This window comes from Bubalus bubalis, chromosome 2, assembly GCF_019923935.1.
Source record: "Bubalus bubalis isolate 160015118507 breed Murrah chromosome 2, NDDB_SH_1, whole genome shotgun sequence".
NCBI classification, from domain to species: Eukaryota; Metazoa; Chordata; class Mammalia; order Artiodactyla; family Bovidae; genus Bubalus; species Bubalus bubalis.
Window position 1 is genome coordinate 33,977,027 of NC_059158.1, and position 15,194 is coordinate 33,992,220.

A 15,194-nucleotide genomic window follows, 5' to 3' on the forward strand; every position below is an offset into this window, starting at 1 on the left:
AGTGGTTAAGAATCCACCTTGCAATGGAGAGTACACAGGTTTAATCCCTGGTTGGGGGAACTAGGGTCCCATGTGCCAGAGAGCAAGCAAGCCTGCTCACCCCAACTACGGAGCCCACGGACACAACTAGAGAATCGGCGCGCTGCAACGAAAGATCCTGTGTGCTGCACCCAGGACCCAAGCACAGCCAAATAAAGACAATTACTAACTACACACGTATGATTTTTTTTTTCCAGGACTGCTAGGCAATGTGTAATTTTTAAATGCTGTGCTTTACTGACAAGATTTAGCCTCCCTACCATGGAAATCTCTAGCAGCTATGCATTCAGGACTGTTTCAAACTGCTTATGCTAAGAGACACAAAACCAAACCATTTAGTCTTCTCCTTTATACCACTTTCAAGGACAGGAGGCAAAGTAAAAGGCTCATTCTGCCACATGGCAGCCTACCTGCAGAATTCTGTCCTGGGAAGCTGGTGTCCGTGGTGTTCTCAGAGCAATGCTGTTGTTGGTGACATTGTACTCAGACAAGAGAGTACTGGAAGCAGAGTTTGTTATGCCAGATTCCTCAGCAGTTTGACGTGCAATTTCACTTGCTTGGCCTACTTTTACAACTTCTTGGAGTTCTGCATCTGAAATCTGAAGATAACAGTTATCATAGTAGCAATACTTAACCAGAGAATAACACAGCTTAAAACGTCCACATTCTAGAAAGATGAACTGCCTGAGTACACAGAGGTTCACTATACTACTCTTTACTTTGTGGGTTTGAAAATTTCCATAATATTAATAGTTTTTTAAAGTGTTCCCTATATAAAGTACGGGGGAAATTCCATACATGATACAGTATCAAACTGTATTCTTCTATTTCCATACTGAAATTGTCTCAAAACAATATATTAATAAATCAAGACTATAAATTCATAGTGTTTGTACAAAACCATTTATCAATTGGGAGGGCATACTAAAAATAAATTAAAATATCACAGAGTCCACTGAGCCACAAAAATCCCTAAGAAAATCAAAAGGTGTTATTTTTGTAATTTTACCAAAATAAATATCCTAAGAACTATTAAAAAAAAAAAAAGTTACAGACAAAATTCCAATTTAAGAAATATCACCAGTACAAATGATAGCATCTGACAAAACTATTTTATGTTTATACCCAAGAATTTTATATTAATGTAGCCAGGGCATTCATTTGGCTAAAGAAGCTGTTCAAACCTCCTAAATCCATCCCTCTGCTCCATTAAACTGTCCAATTCTACAGAGCTGTACTCATCAAAATGCAAGAGAAGCTTATTCAAAATCCCCATGTTTCTGACCAACCACAATTCAGCCATAGGAACAGAGCCTACAATGAGCTGAATGAATTTTTTCTTCTCCACAACTCCCACATTGATTCTCACAGTTACTGTCTCAAAAAAAGAAGAACAACACAACCAAACATTCCCTAAAAAGACAGTCACCTGAAGTCCACAAGGCCAAATACCACCATTACCAGCTACGAAAAAAAGAGGCCTGGAGCCCCAGTCTACTGACAAATTGCTGCAATTAATTACTAAACCATCACATGAGAAGTTCAAGGCCTAATATTTCTTAGGAGTACCAAGCACCTAAAAGAACGCCTGGCTCATAGACCCGCAAACATTTGCTGAAAAAATGTATAAATGCATGTGAGTTCACACAGTGAAAAACCTACTTTCATCAGATTACCTGAGGGGCAGGAAGTACTAGTTTGCTCCTCTTTTTAGTAAATTCAGAAACACCACTAGTTTGAAGAATAGCTGATGGTAAATCAGATTCTTTTTTCCTTTTCAAATGCTGCTTGTCTTTTTTCCTATCTCGTCCTTCTTTTTCACTGTCATGAATCAAGGTGGAGAACAAATTTTTCAAAGTTACTTATAGGCAATAACGTTAAAAGCCATATAAATAGTCATATACTCTGAACAAAAAAATCCCTTCTTAAGAACAGTACTAATAAAAAGACAAAACTATATACATTAAGCTGTTTCCTTTTCCTATACATTATTTAACTACTATGTTCAAAAGGAATATAGAATAGCAAAAGAATTATTAAGAAAATAAGATACACTAAGTAATTTAAGTACTAAGTATTAAAACTACTACTACTACTAAGTCGCTTCAGTCGTGTCTGACTCTGTGCGACCCCATAGACAGCAGCCCACCAGGCTCTGCCGTCCCTGGAATTCTCCAGGCAAGAACACTGGAGTGGGCTGCCATTTCTTTCTCCAATGCATGAAAGTGAAAAGTGAAAGTGAAGTCGCTCAGTCATGTCCGACTCTTTGCGACCCCATGGACTACAGCCTTCCAGGCTCCTCTGTCCATGGGATTTTCCAGGCAAGAGTACTGGAGTGGGGTGCCATCGCCTTTGGTTTTCTTTTCATGTTATATGTAACATTTTGCTTATTGTAGTCTTTATAGTTACATAGTTTTAATGTAACTATGTAACTATAAAGACTACGATGATAAGCAAAATGTTACATAATAACATGAAAAGAAAACCATAAAATTACTTCTATATCATGACTACTTTCATACAAAAATATGTGTCTGTACTACAAAAATGATAAAGTATACAAAAAGGGAAACAAACGAAGGGAACAAAATTAAAACACTGGTTTTAAATTTTCCTTTAAAACTAATCTTCAATTGTTTGACATCATTTTTTTTAAAGGATAGTTAAGTTCTCATGAATGACATCACAGAGTTGTTAGGCTCTAGTGCCAGGCCCAAGGTCATTTTCCAAAGGACCAGGAATGCTTCCTTCCCCTCTTCATGTCACCCTTCTCCTCTACCTAGTGTACTCCATCCAAATGACTTTTTTTTTCTTCAACCTTTTTATCTGTAGAGACTACCTAAAACAAGGTTCTAATCTGAAAAACAAATACAACGGAGTACATTCAAGAAAATGCTGATCCACACTGGCTGACATCTGTGGTTTACTAACAATTCATGTCAAGAGAAATATAGAAGGCCACTGGGGGAGTGGAAAACTAAAAATCTTTGATAAGCATAAAAGGTTTTTTCCACAACATTCAGATATAAGATTTAAAGAAACTCTAAAAATCCCTATAAATAAGCAAAAGCCTTTGCATCCTAAGGCATCTGATAAAAATACACACTGATCCCCATTAGATGAAAAGATTTAAGAATGAACTGGTAATGGTCATTTCTTCCTTTTAATTTCATTTTAAGAAAAACAAGATAAAATTTTCACTATGGAAAAAAAAAAGGCAGACCAGATTTTTGACATAATCCTTCAGGCCATTAGTGAAATAACTAACCTGTTTCCAAATGTTAAGTCTGTGACTCAGTGAACAGACAGTTCACTAACAGCCAAATGCTGACATTTCAAGAAATGCAAACAGTATTCTGTGCTAAAAACATTACAGCGAGAGTCACTGGTTTTCTCAAAAAGGTGAATCCATTAAATAAGTAAAAGCATTATGTAAGCCACATTGTGCTAAGAAAAATCTGGCTCTGACAAGGATAATATCTGGCCCTCCATAAAATTCCTACTATACTTTTCCATTTATAAAACCAGAAAGGAAAAAAAACCCAGAAAGGCAACTTACGATCTCAGCTCCCCATCAAGATCCTGTTGTCTTAACTTTCTGAAATCAGCATCAAGAGTCTGGTAGTTTTCCTCAGAAGTATCATAGAAACCAAGAGCAGGCTTTTTTTCAAATGGAATTTCAGCATTATAATCAACTCCTCTTTTCTTTTTTCTTTTCTTCTGAATTTCTATGCCAGCTGCTCGAAGTTCTCTTCTCTTTTGGAGGGCAGCAAGACGCCTGAAGCAAAAGAACAAAAGATCACCTTGAAAATCATACACCATGGGGAGGCGATGGCTCATCCAACAGAGCTAAGAAAGCTGTCTAGTCATTTGGGGAAGAAATATTTACTTAAATCCTCACCTCACACCATGCACCAAAATCAACTCCAGTTCTGATTTAAAGGTACATATATATACTAGAGCAAAGAGAAAAACCAGAAGGAACTATAAGTAAATATGTATCTAACCTCTGGATGGGAATATACTCACTTAATATCAATGAAATGATGGGCAAAGAAAAAAATCAACAGCTTTGAATTTTAAATTTTATATCTCTGTAGCACTACTTTTAAAATCATAAAACAGTATCAAAAGGTAAATAGTAGGAAAAAAAATTGCAATTAGGAATGGTTAGATATAAAGAATCCAGGCAAGTTTTTTTTAAATGCATCTCAAGGGAATAAAGCAGAAGGAAAGACAGTTCACTAAGGAAAAATGCAAACAGCTAAAATAACGAATGCTCAAACTACCGCACAATTGCACTCATCTCACACACTAGTAAAGTAATGCTCAAAATTCTCCAAGCCAGGCTTCAGCAATACGTGAACCGTGAACTTCCAGATGCTCAAGCTGGTTTTAGAAAAGGCAGAAGAACCAGAAATCAAATTGCCAACATCCGCTGGATCATCGAAAAAGCAAGAGTTCCAGAAAAATATCTATTTCTGCTTTGTTGACTATGCCAAAGCCTCTGACTGTGTGGATCACAATAAACTGTGGAAAATTCTGAAAGAGATGGAAATACCAGACCACCTGACCTGCCTCTTGAGAAACCTGTATGCAGGTCAGGAAGCAACAGTTAGAACTGGACATGGAACAACAGACTGGTTCCAAATAGGAAAAGGAGTACGTCAAGGCTGTGTATTGTCACCCTGCTTACTTAACTTATATGCAGAGTACATCATGAGAAACGCTGGGCTGGAGGAAGCACAAGCTGGAATCAAGATTGTGGGGAGAAATATCAATAACCTCAGATATGCAGATGATACCACTCTTATGGAAGAAAGTGAAGAAGAACTAAAGAGCCTCTTGATGAAAGTGAAAGAGGAGAATGAAAAAGTTGGCTTAAAGCTCAACATTCAGAAAACTAAGATCATGGCACCCGGTCCATCACTTCATGGCAAATAGACGGGAAAACAGTGGCTGACTTTTTTTTTTCCTGGGTTCCAAAATTGCTGCAGATGGTGATTGCACCCATGAAATTAAAAGACGCTTACTCCTTGGAAGGAAAGTTATGACCAACTTAGACAGCATATTAAAAAGCAGAGACATTACTTTGCTGACAAAGGTCCATCTAGTCAAGGCTATGGTTTTTCCAGTGGTCATGTATGGATGTGAGAGTTAGACTATAAAGAAAGCTGAGCACCAAAGAATTGGCGCTTTTGAACTGTGGTGTTGGAGAAGACTCTTGAGTCCCTTGGACTGCAAGGAGATCAAACCAGTCCATCCTAAAGGAGATCAGTCCTGGGTGTTCACTGGAAGGACTGATGTTGAAGCTGAAACTCCAATACTGTGGCCACCTGAGGCGAAGAGCTGACTCATTTGAAAAGACCCTGATGCTGGGAAAGATTGGGGGCAGGAGGAAAAGGGGGAGATGGTTGGATGGCATCATCGACTCAATGGACATGGGTTTAGGTGGACTCCTGGAGTTTGTGATGGACAGGAAGGCCTGCCATGCTGTGGTTCATGGGATCACAAAGAGTCGGACGTGACTGAGCGACTGAACTGAACTGAACTGAAAATGACAAAGTGTACTTTAAAAATTAAAGAATCATAAATTAAATCAAGTACCATTTCTGCATACCTAATAAATCGTTGCTATTCAGTCACTAAGTGTTCCCTGCCTCCAGGGAACCACTGCAGAGGCTAAGCCCAGACACAGGCACTGACAAGGAGAGGCTTCCTTCTGCCCAGAGGCTCTACTTTGGGCCCAGCGCTGCTGAGAATACTGGCACCACAAGAGTCCTCGCCTGGGCCTGTGGCATGAGGGTTCCACGACAGGGGAGGCAAGCCAAGGAGATGTGGGGCGGCTGCCCACCCCACCCCTGACACTGAGCACCCAGCTTCTAAAGTGGGCGTCATGCAGGAACAAGTACATCAGAGCCTATGGGACAGAATAGAGAATTCCAAGCTCTCCCCAAAGAAACTGACTTTCATTTGCAACAGGAAATGGAGAGGCTCAGGCCTCAGGGCACTCTCAAAAACAGTACAAGTTGTGATGAAAAGGCAACTGATATCTGATAGATTCTTTGGAGATACAACTAAACTGCAGGCCTACTACAGTCTGCCAGAATCAATCCCTTTCGAAAAGTGGGAGAAGCCTTCCTCGGATGAGAACAAATATCAAACACTGACCTCAGAAACCATCCCTTCAAAGGAGCCAAAGTTTACTTGGATCAGTTTGTGGAGCAATTTATGCCTCAAGACATTGCTGAAAACAATACAGCAATAAGCTGGCAGTCAGTAGAGTCTAACAGCTAGGTGTACCCAGGGAAAACTGTCAAAGCAAGTCTGGTCAAAATCACCTCATCCCCAGGCGACTAGAGCCACACCCAAGACTGCCCCCACAAAGACCACCATCAAAGGCTTCACATTTCTGGGGAAGGAAAGGGGAGAACAGACTTCCCTACAATAACCCTGCCTGCTAGTCACTAATGAGTAAACAAGCAGTCAAGAGAGTGGAAGGGGGTGGGGGGCCTTTTGCTGGTTGTCCAGTGGACAATTCACAAGGTGATCCAACTCACATGGTGGTCAAACTCACAAGGTTCAAAGGCTCAAAAAACTTAGTCCCCAAACCACCACGGACAAAAGCGGAAAATCAATTTTTTGTAACCTTACTCACATTACTCATCCCTAAATAGTGAGCAAAATAGAAAGGTGACTGAGCCTGGGCAGAAAACGTAGCACCTCCTCTTAGTTTCTGTTTACTGTCCCAGGTCAATCATACTCCCATCACAAATCACTACTCTGGGCTAGTGCTTGGTCAGCTATGCCAAAAAGCATCCTCTGGCAGGAAAGAATCCTTCATCCCAGGACCTGATACTTCACGGTCATTGCTGAGGAAACCATCAGCACAATGCTAGTCATCAGGTCAGGAAGTAGTTCCCAGCTTAAGGACCAAAAAGGCAGTTATGGAGGCTGGGGAGGTTACTTCAATGCCTGAATTCCAAAATCTTAATAAGCTTTCATAAAGTTCAGGTTTTTCCCTTTACCCACTTCATCTTGGCTTCTAGACCATTAGGAATAATGGTCAATATTCCTAATGTCAATAATGGATCTAACCAAAAAGAAGAGGAAAGTGGAGAAAACCTTGAGCAGAGGGCAGTATTTAACTTCCCTCATTTTTTAAATAAAAATTCCTATGACAGCCTAAAATGTGGTTCAAGGCTCATTTACTCCCTCCATGTTCAGACGGACTTCCTATTTCACAGCCGGTGCCTTCCCAGCGCTAATCAACGAGAGTAACTAATGGCAGTCATGCCCAAGTCACAGAGCCCAGTGTGACCTCCAGCCATCTGACACCAAGATGGCTACAACAAATGAAGCTCTCCTATGCTAACAGAATACACCACAACAAGACATATACGTATGTCTATACCTGGGCATTACTTCTGCCACATCTTATAAAATTTTTTTTAAACATGTATTTTGAGGCTTCCCTGGGGGCTCAGTAGTAAAGAATCTGCCTACCAATGCAGGAGACACAGGTATGATCCCTGGTCCGGTAGGACTCAACATGCCACGGAGCAACTAAGCCCATGTGCCACAAGTGCTGAACCTGTGCTTTAGAGCCTGGGAGCCACAACTACCGAAGCCCACACGCCCTAGAACCTGTGCTCCACAACAGAAGCCACTGCAATGAGAAGCCTATGCACGGCAACTAGAGTAGCCCCCGCTCGCCACAACTAGAGAAAAGCCCTCGCAGCAACGAAGACCCAGAGCAGGCAAAATTAAAAATAACTGATCTTTTAAATGTATTTTTTCTATAACTACTCTCAAATGGTTAGAAAGATATATAAAAGACTCTTCCAAAGTAATAAGGAAGTTAAGCACTATTACCAAAACTGGAATGAGACAACTCCAATTGCCATTCACCAAACAGGGTTGATGAAGTTTTACTGGACCTAAGGATGCAGAGACTAACTGGTCAACTATGGATGGAAACAACCATACCTTGCTTCTTCCAGCTGTTTCTCTCTTGCTTTCCTCTTGGCTTTCTTTCCCTGAGTATTAGCCAGGCGGGCTCTAGCTTCAGAAAGCATCTCCAATTCATCTGCAAAAATAAAAAGAAAATTAACTTCTTCTCCAACAGAAGCAAGGTGAGAGATGTAGCCTAGTGCCTAAGATGAGAAAACCCATCAATATAATCATTATTTGGTGCAGCATAAAGGAAACAGCTTGGGTTTTGAAGTCAGAGGTATCTAAGTTAAAAATCATGCCCATGACTCACTGGTTATGTGACTCTGAGATAACAACATCTCACCATTTACAAAATGGGAATAACAATTTCTACTTTACAGAGATGTTGAGAAGAACTAACCAAAATGAACTAGGTAAAGCATCCAGCAAATATTCATTGAATAATGGCTATAATTATCATGTCATTCATTATCATCAACTATCTGGCACAGCACAAACTGTGAAATATTATAAGGGCTATTATTTAATTTTAAGGGAACTGATAATCTTCATTATCATTTTTCCTTGATTTTTCTCCCTCAGAACTATTTCTCTTCTCCAGTACATTTTCCATAGTTCCCCAGAGTAGAATAGAGTTCATTACTGATCCCTTGGAGCAATTCCTATACAAGGGTGTCCAATGAAATCACAAGGGAACTTTAAAAAAAAGAAAATCTCAGACTCCAGGATTACCCTACCCTCCATCCCCCTTCCCCAGTTTAGTGTCAGATCTCCTGGGGAGGCCCTGGTGCCTGCATTTCTTAATGTTCGCCATCTGACAGTGATGCAGCCAGCCCAGCCCCCGTCTGCCTTTGGGAACCACCACCTTCAAGTTTTTAAATTAAAAACTTGACAGATATTCACTGAACGCTCACAACTACCCTGGGAAGTAAGATAGACACTCTTACTCTACATCTGACAGGAAACAGAACCAGAGTTCTGAGAGAGATTATATGACTCACCCAAAGTCAAAGAGCTTAATACTTGGCAGATATGGCACTAAGCTAAAGTCTAGTTTCTCTGATTCCTGCTTCAATGTCTCAAAAAGCCATCATAAGTCTCCCTCATGGTACTACAGTGCTGCCTTTTCACGAAACCCAAACTACGAAACCCAAACTACTTGTCCAAAGTCAAAAAAGCAGTTAATAGGAGCACTGGATCCCGAATCCAGACTTCTCATCCCTCAGAAGAGGAATGACAACGGAGTCCTAAAGAGCTCACCTCTGGCCACCAGGAAATGTCCAGGAATACCACACTGCTTAACTAAGTGAACTGAAACATTAAAGATAAAGGGACAGCGTCCAAAAAAAGCAATTACCCTACAACAGAAGGCTGGACGCATTTGGAAGGAGACTGAGAGTAACAACTGCAGACAGAACCTCAGTTCTAAAAAGTTGGAGAAGTCTGGAAAAGAACTCAGAGGTAAAAGAAAGCCTGAGGAGTCTATAGTTACCAAAGAAATAAATTCCTCACAAAAGTACACTTGCCCTCATCCATGTCAATCGGATCAGGCCGTGCTGGCTTTGTTTCTGGATTTGGATCTATTTCTCCAGGCTTAAGCTTTCGTGGATCATCTGTTGTTTCCTCTTCATTGTCTCTCTGGGCAGCTTTATCCCTAGAAATGAACCCAGAGTAATTAACCACACCACCACACTATTCAGTCTTAGAAATATCAGGTTCCCTAGTGCTAAAATTCTTTCTTTCAAAAACCCAATGGATGGGCATAACAAAATAAAGCATTTCTTACTGTTGCTTCACCTAAAAGAGATGGTTTTAAATTTCTAATTTCAGTGGTTCCATTCACCATGAAATAGCTGTTTCAAAGAGGTTTCCTAAATCACAAATGCAGCAGAGCTACACAAAAAAGCTTTTAGTGGAACAACTCACATGTTCCAATGGTTAACCCTCAGCAGTGTAATTATGGGTGATTTTTATTTGCTTTTTTATTTTTTCCCCTATTTTCTATGAACATGTATGATTTGTGTAATATGTTTAAATTATTCTTTTAAAAAGTATATAACTGGAGACATAATCTTGATCAACCACATGAGATCTGGAATATACTATCCAATAGCTTTAGCTCCTCTGGCTTTATTCAGATCGTCAACTAATGTTTAAAGATAGAAAATGCTAAGAGTTTATTCCGCCTCATTCAGAAGATATACACACATTTTAGTACCATTTTTGGAGGTTCACTTACAGAAGAAATTCATAGTGTTCCAAACACTGGGCGGCTGTTCTGCCAATGATTGGAGCGATGGTCCTCCACTGAGTCGGCATCAACTTGGCCAAGTGCAAGAGTTTTTCCTCTTCTTCTCTGGACCATTCTGTTTTCTTAATGCTTGGATCCAGCCACTCATACCTATTTAAAAGACATCACCTCATACCTTAATCAGTCACCCAGCATGAATATTTACATTTTAGACATACTAACTTCTGGCATTCGAAAAATGCAAGCTAACGCTCATCCTTCAATCACAAAAGCTGTTCTTATTTACAACAGACTATTCCCTATTTGGTTAAACTTATTCCATTCCAAATACCCTATTTCACTAAATTCTACTATATTTTAACTATGCAAGGTTAGTAATGCTTTAAAAAGGTAACCTGACTGAAACATAATATGCCTTCCTTTTCAACTATCAACTGCTGTCATTCACCTTACACTTTATTAGAGGTATTGAAATTATTTGCAAATAAGATAAAATTACCTCATATTTTCATAGTGCTTCCAGTTTTTATAGTACTTTCTCATGTTTTGATTTCTCACACCACCTTTGCTTATTTCTGAAGCATTTGACTTATACTCACTAAACACTTTTCAACACTGTATGTTTTTGTGTGGTAAGTTTAAGTAAAACCACTATCGTCATAGCTGTCTTTCCTAATGCCCCACCTGACCCAACTTTTCCATCCAGTCCACTTAGCTGGAGAAGCCTGCAAACAATATATATACCCACCAAACATGGGGGTAGGAACTGGAGCTTAGCTCCACTTAAGAGAAGCAAAAATCAGAACCATTTACACAGGCTGAGGACCATCTTCCTCATTGTGGGCCAGTCTCTATGTTCTGATCCTTTCCCCTACGCAGGTGCCCAGGAAATTAGGTCACCTTATACAATCCAAAATATGATCCTAGTACCACATGGGTCAGTGCTGGGGCCAGGTCACTCATGCCAAAAACACATGTAAAGAACTTAATGTGTCCACTGCCTTTAACCACAGATGTAATGTTGGGGTATATTATATTCTGGGGAACCAAATATGTAATGTTTCAACCATTAATGAGGAAACTCAACTACTGAAAGCTTGCTTAGAAAAATAACCAACATTTCTCATGTATTTCTTTGGGAAAGTAAGTTCTAAGACAATAAATTTACAAACTTTTGGAATACAATCCTTTTATAAGCTGGGGTCCATCTGTACCCAAAATTAGTTTTATTTCATGCTTTACAAAGGCATTCTCAAACAACATTAACTCATTTGAGCCTCACATCTCCATGAGTTAGGGCCAAGAGTCACACCACTGGAAGACAATAATGGCAGGAGAGAGGGGAGAGAAAATGGCTTGCCTAAGGCCACATAGGAAGCAAAAGACAGCTAATTCTTACACTGAAATTCCCAACTCCCACTCCCTACTTTCTGTTACATCACAGTGCCTGCTTTTCTTTGGTAAGGTTCAAAGAAATGACATTTTCCTCATCATAATGAAGGTCATTTTGTGTTTTCCACTCATTAGCTGATACATACCATCTGGCTTTGCACTGCTTTGCTGACTTTCTATGCAGCAGTGAGGCAATCCTAGACCACTGGTTTTTCCCATATTTCATCACCGCTGCTTTCAGAATTTCATCCTAAAATTTTTCAAAGGAAAAACAATGCATTCATTCACAAAACTCCAAGTGAGAAAAGACAAGATTTAAATTAACTCTTAACTGGGTTGTGCTAGGGAGAAAGAGATATAAACACGCACGTATATCCTAAATTTAAAATGAAGGTATAGGACGACCCAGAGGGATGGAATGGGGAGGGAGGAGGGAGGAGGGTTCAGGATGGGGAACACATGTATACCTGTGGCGGATTCATTTTGATATTTGGCAAAACTAATACAATTATGTAAAGTTTAAAAGTAAAATAAAATTTAAAAAAAAATAAAATGAAAGTATAAAACTTCATTACAATAATAAAAATTTTAAAAAAACAGCAACCCAGAATCAACAAAATGAAAGAAATTAAGAACTCCCTTAGAAGGACATCCTACCCTCCCTTACACACAACCCCTCCCCCAATCCCGTCCAAAAATCGGGAGTGGGTACAGCGCAATGTGAGAAACCCTACTTGACAGAGATTTTAAAAAGGATTCTCCAATGTGTGGATGTTAGTCTCTTAAAAAGATTATGGCTCATTCATTTACTGATTCACTCAAAAAATACTGCCCAAACACCAGCCTTGTATCGGGTCTTGTGTATCAATACTTGAGGAAACAAGATAAAACAGGACACATCCAGCCCTCAAAAAGTCACGACTCAAGTGAATCCAATTTCCAATTCAGGCTTCCCAGTTTATGAACAGCATTTTCTCTCCAGTCCCACAGCCCCCACTCTGACCTAAGAATCCATATCTCAGGTCTAACCTAAGAATTAAGTATGTCTCCCCTAAGTCACCAATCAACTCTGCCTCTAGTTTCCCCCAGTCTCTAGATACTATTTCATATTTCACCAGGGCACCCATTCCAATAAGGAATTTGCCAATCCCAAGGGAGCCTGTCAGGCTAAACCAAAGACACCAAGAATATCAGAGCCATACACTCAGGGCATTTTACTTTTAGGCTTTTTTCCCCACAATGAACTTGAGCTATATGCCTCATATGTTAGCCACTCCCCGCCACTCCACACCCCTAACATCTGAGACTCAAGGACTGCAGGGCTTTGGCCACAGCATCAGAATCCTGCTGTTACTTGATTTGGTACATCTGTCCCTCCCTCAGAAGTCATCTCTTCTCCAACTGAAACAGCCTGGTCCCCTCTGTGCACGCTGTGAGGCAAGGTTCTCACTCACTCAATTTGTAACTTTGTTGCAGTACTGCTATACTTAATCACATCTTCAACTAAGTATATACTACAGTTATCCACCCTGCTAGATCCATTCAGCAAAATTTCCCAAGCAAACTTTGTTTGGCACTGTCCGGGGTCCTAAAAATAGCAATATCTGATCCTGCCCACTTGCAGTGCTGTCTACTGGGGAAAAGAAACAACGCTAGTACTTTCTGAAAGATTACTACGTGCCAGACTCTGTTCTAAATATTCCAAATGTAGTGACTCATTTAATTCCGAGAGATAAGTATTATTATCATCGCCATTAGAAAACTGAGTCTCTGAGAGGTTAACAATCCCAGCATCACACAGGATGTGATGCTTGCAAAAAAAAGCAAACCATAACAAATGGATGAAAGAGGTGTCCAGGGACCACTGCGGGTGCAACTACTTTTTACCGGATGACCAGGCAAAAATTCCAGAAGAGTTTCTAAACTGTTTTTGAAGGAAGGTCAGAAAGATGCAAAGCAGTAGGAGGATATTCCAAGAAGGTGCAAGATGTAAAAAGACAGTGTGCTAGGGAAACTGACAAGTTCAGTGCACTATAAACAGAAACTGCACTAAAACCTTGTTTCTATTTTACTCCTCTACTGTTCTTTGGTTCACCAAAGGCACGATCCACTACATTTCTGGAAGCAAATGTGTCTACGGTAGGCCTATCTGGCTTCTATCCAAGATGAAGCGGAAGAGACAGGCCTTGGGTGACGGGAGGGCGGACAAGTTACGCCGTGGTAACAGATGACCGCGGGGACGCGGACACAACCGGGTACTTAGGACCTGGCACTCAAACTGCTTCCCCTCTGCAAGGAAGTCAAGGAAAGAACAAAGTTGTGGCCACAGCACCTCTTCATTTTTGAATAGCAGAGAGAGTCGCGGTGCCTGGGATGAGGAACCGGGGTGGGGGGGGGGGGTGCTTTAGAAGACCGACTATCGCGATTGTCCTGCGTCCCCCTCCCACTGTGAGTTCCACCACGGCGGAGGACGCGTCAGTTCAATAAATGTTCACTGAGGGCCTAACGAGTGCCCAGCAGGTAATCAAGCGGTTAAATCACGGTCCCTGTCCTTGAGATGGTCAGATAACCGAGGACCAGGCACAGGGTAAAGGCCCCGCACCACCCCCCACGCAGACCCCGAAGGCATCATCTCCGCCTCCCGGACCTCTGCGCGCGTGCGCACCCGCAGCCGGAGGGGCGGAGGGCAGCGGACGGCGGGAAAAGGGGACTTACCTCGGTATTCCTCCACACGCCCCCCTTGATCATAATTCGAGGCATCTTGGCGGCGGGGTGTCTCGGCAAGCGGCCGAGCGGAGCTTCCGAGAAGTAGTAACAGCGCAGCGGCCACGGGACCCAAAGCCGCCACTTCCTCCAAGCGCGACCTTCTGCTTTGAAGAGCTCTGCGCAAGCGCGGGGGCGGAGTGGGGAAAGAGCAGGAGTAGCAAGTCTCGCGAGAACTGGAGTGACTGGAAGGAAGTAAGTGCCTCGATGGTAAAGCTCTACTCTAGGAAGACTGACGGAAAACCATCAAACCACTCTAGCCAAAGTACTCGAAGCCGCGCGCATGCCCAAAATAGGTTGGAAGAAACCACGGCTTTCGCGAGATGTCGGCGGAGACTCTTGGCTGGGAATGCAGTCCTGAGATTGGTCGTGACGTCACGTTGTGGCAAAGAATGGGAACGTCTCGCCTGTGGGGTTTAAGCTCAGCTGGTCTAAAAATAGCGTCGATAATTTATTAATTTAGCACTTTATTAAGCATTTAACGAACAGGAATTTATTCAAAAATATTCAGGGAAAGGCAATAGCTTATTTAAGCCTAAATTTCCTAACCTGCAAAATAAAGATAATAATAGTGCCAACTTCATAGAGTTGTCCTAAAGATTTAAATAGGGGTTTCCCTGCAGGCTCAGATGGTGAAAGAATCTGTCTGCAATGCGGAAGACCCGGGTTCGATACCTGAATGGAAAAGATCCTCTGGAGAAGGAAATGGCCACCCACTCCAGTATTCTTGGCTGGAGAATTCCGTAGACAGAGGAGCCTGGCGGGATATAGTCCATGGGGTCTCAGAGTGGCA

The 15,194-nt window shown here is 41.3% G+C and overlaps 1 protein-coding gene across 1 annotated transcript in view; it reads right to left on the reverse strand.

The window, feature by feature from the left end:
* Window positions 1-14,586, reverse strand: part of CDC5L (cell division cycle 5 like) — a 41,687-nt gene extending 27,101 nt beyond the window's left edge. The window contains exons 1-8 of the mRNA XM_006069312.4: window positions 14,354-14,586; window positions 11,785-11,888; window positions 10,235-10,396; window positions 9,522-9,649; window positions 8,029-8,128; window positions 3,599-3,817; window positions 1,716-1,860; window positions 450-638 (exon numbers count right to left, since the gene is read on the reverse strand). Of these exons, the coding sequence (XP_006069374.1) occupies window positions 450-638; window positions 1,716-1,860; window positions 3,599-3,817; window positions 8,029-8,128; window positions 9,522-9,649; window positions 10,235-10,396; window positions 11,785-11,888; window positions 14,354-14,398 (1,092 nt within the window). The 5' untranslated portion in view covers window positions 14,399-14,586. The remainder of the gene's footprint in view (window positions 1-449; window positions 639-1,715; window positions 1,861-3,598; window positions 3,818-8,028; window positions 8,129-9,521; window positions 9,650-10,234; window positions 10,397-11,784; window positions 11,889-14,353) is intronic.
* Window positions 14,587-15,194: the final 608 nt, after the last annotated feature.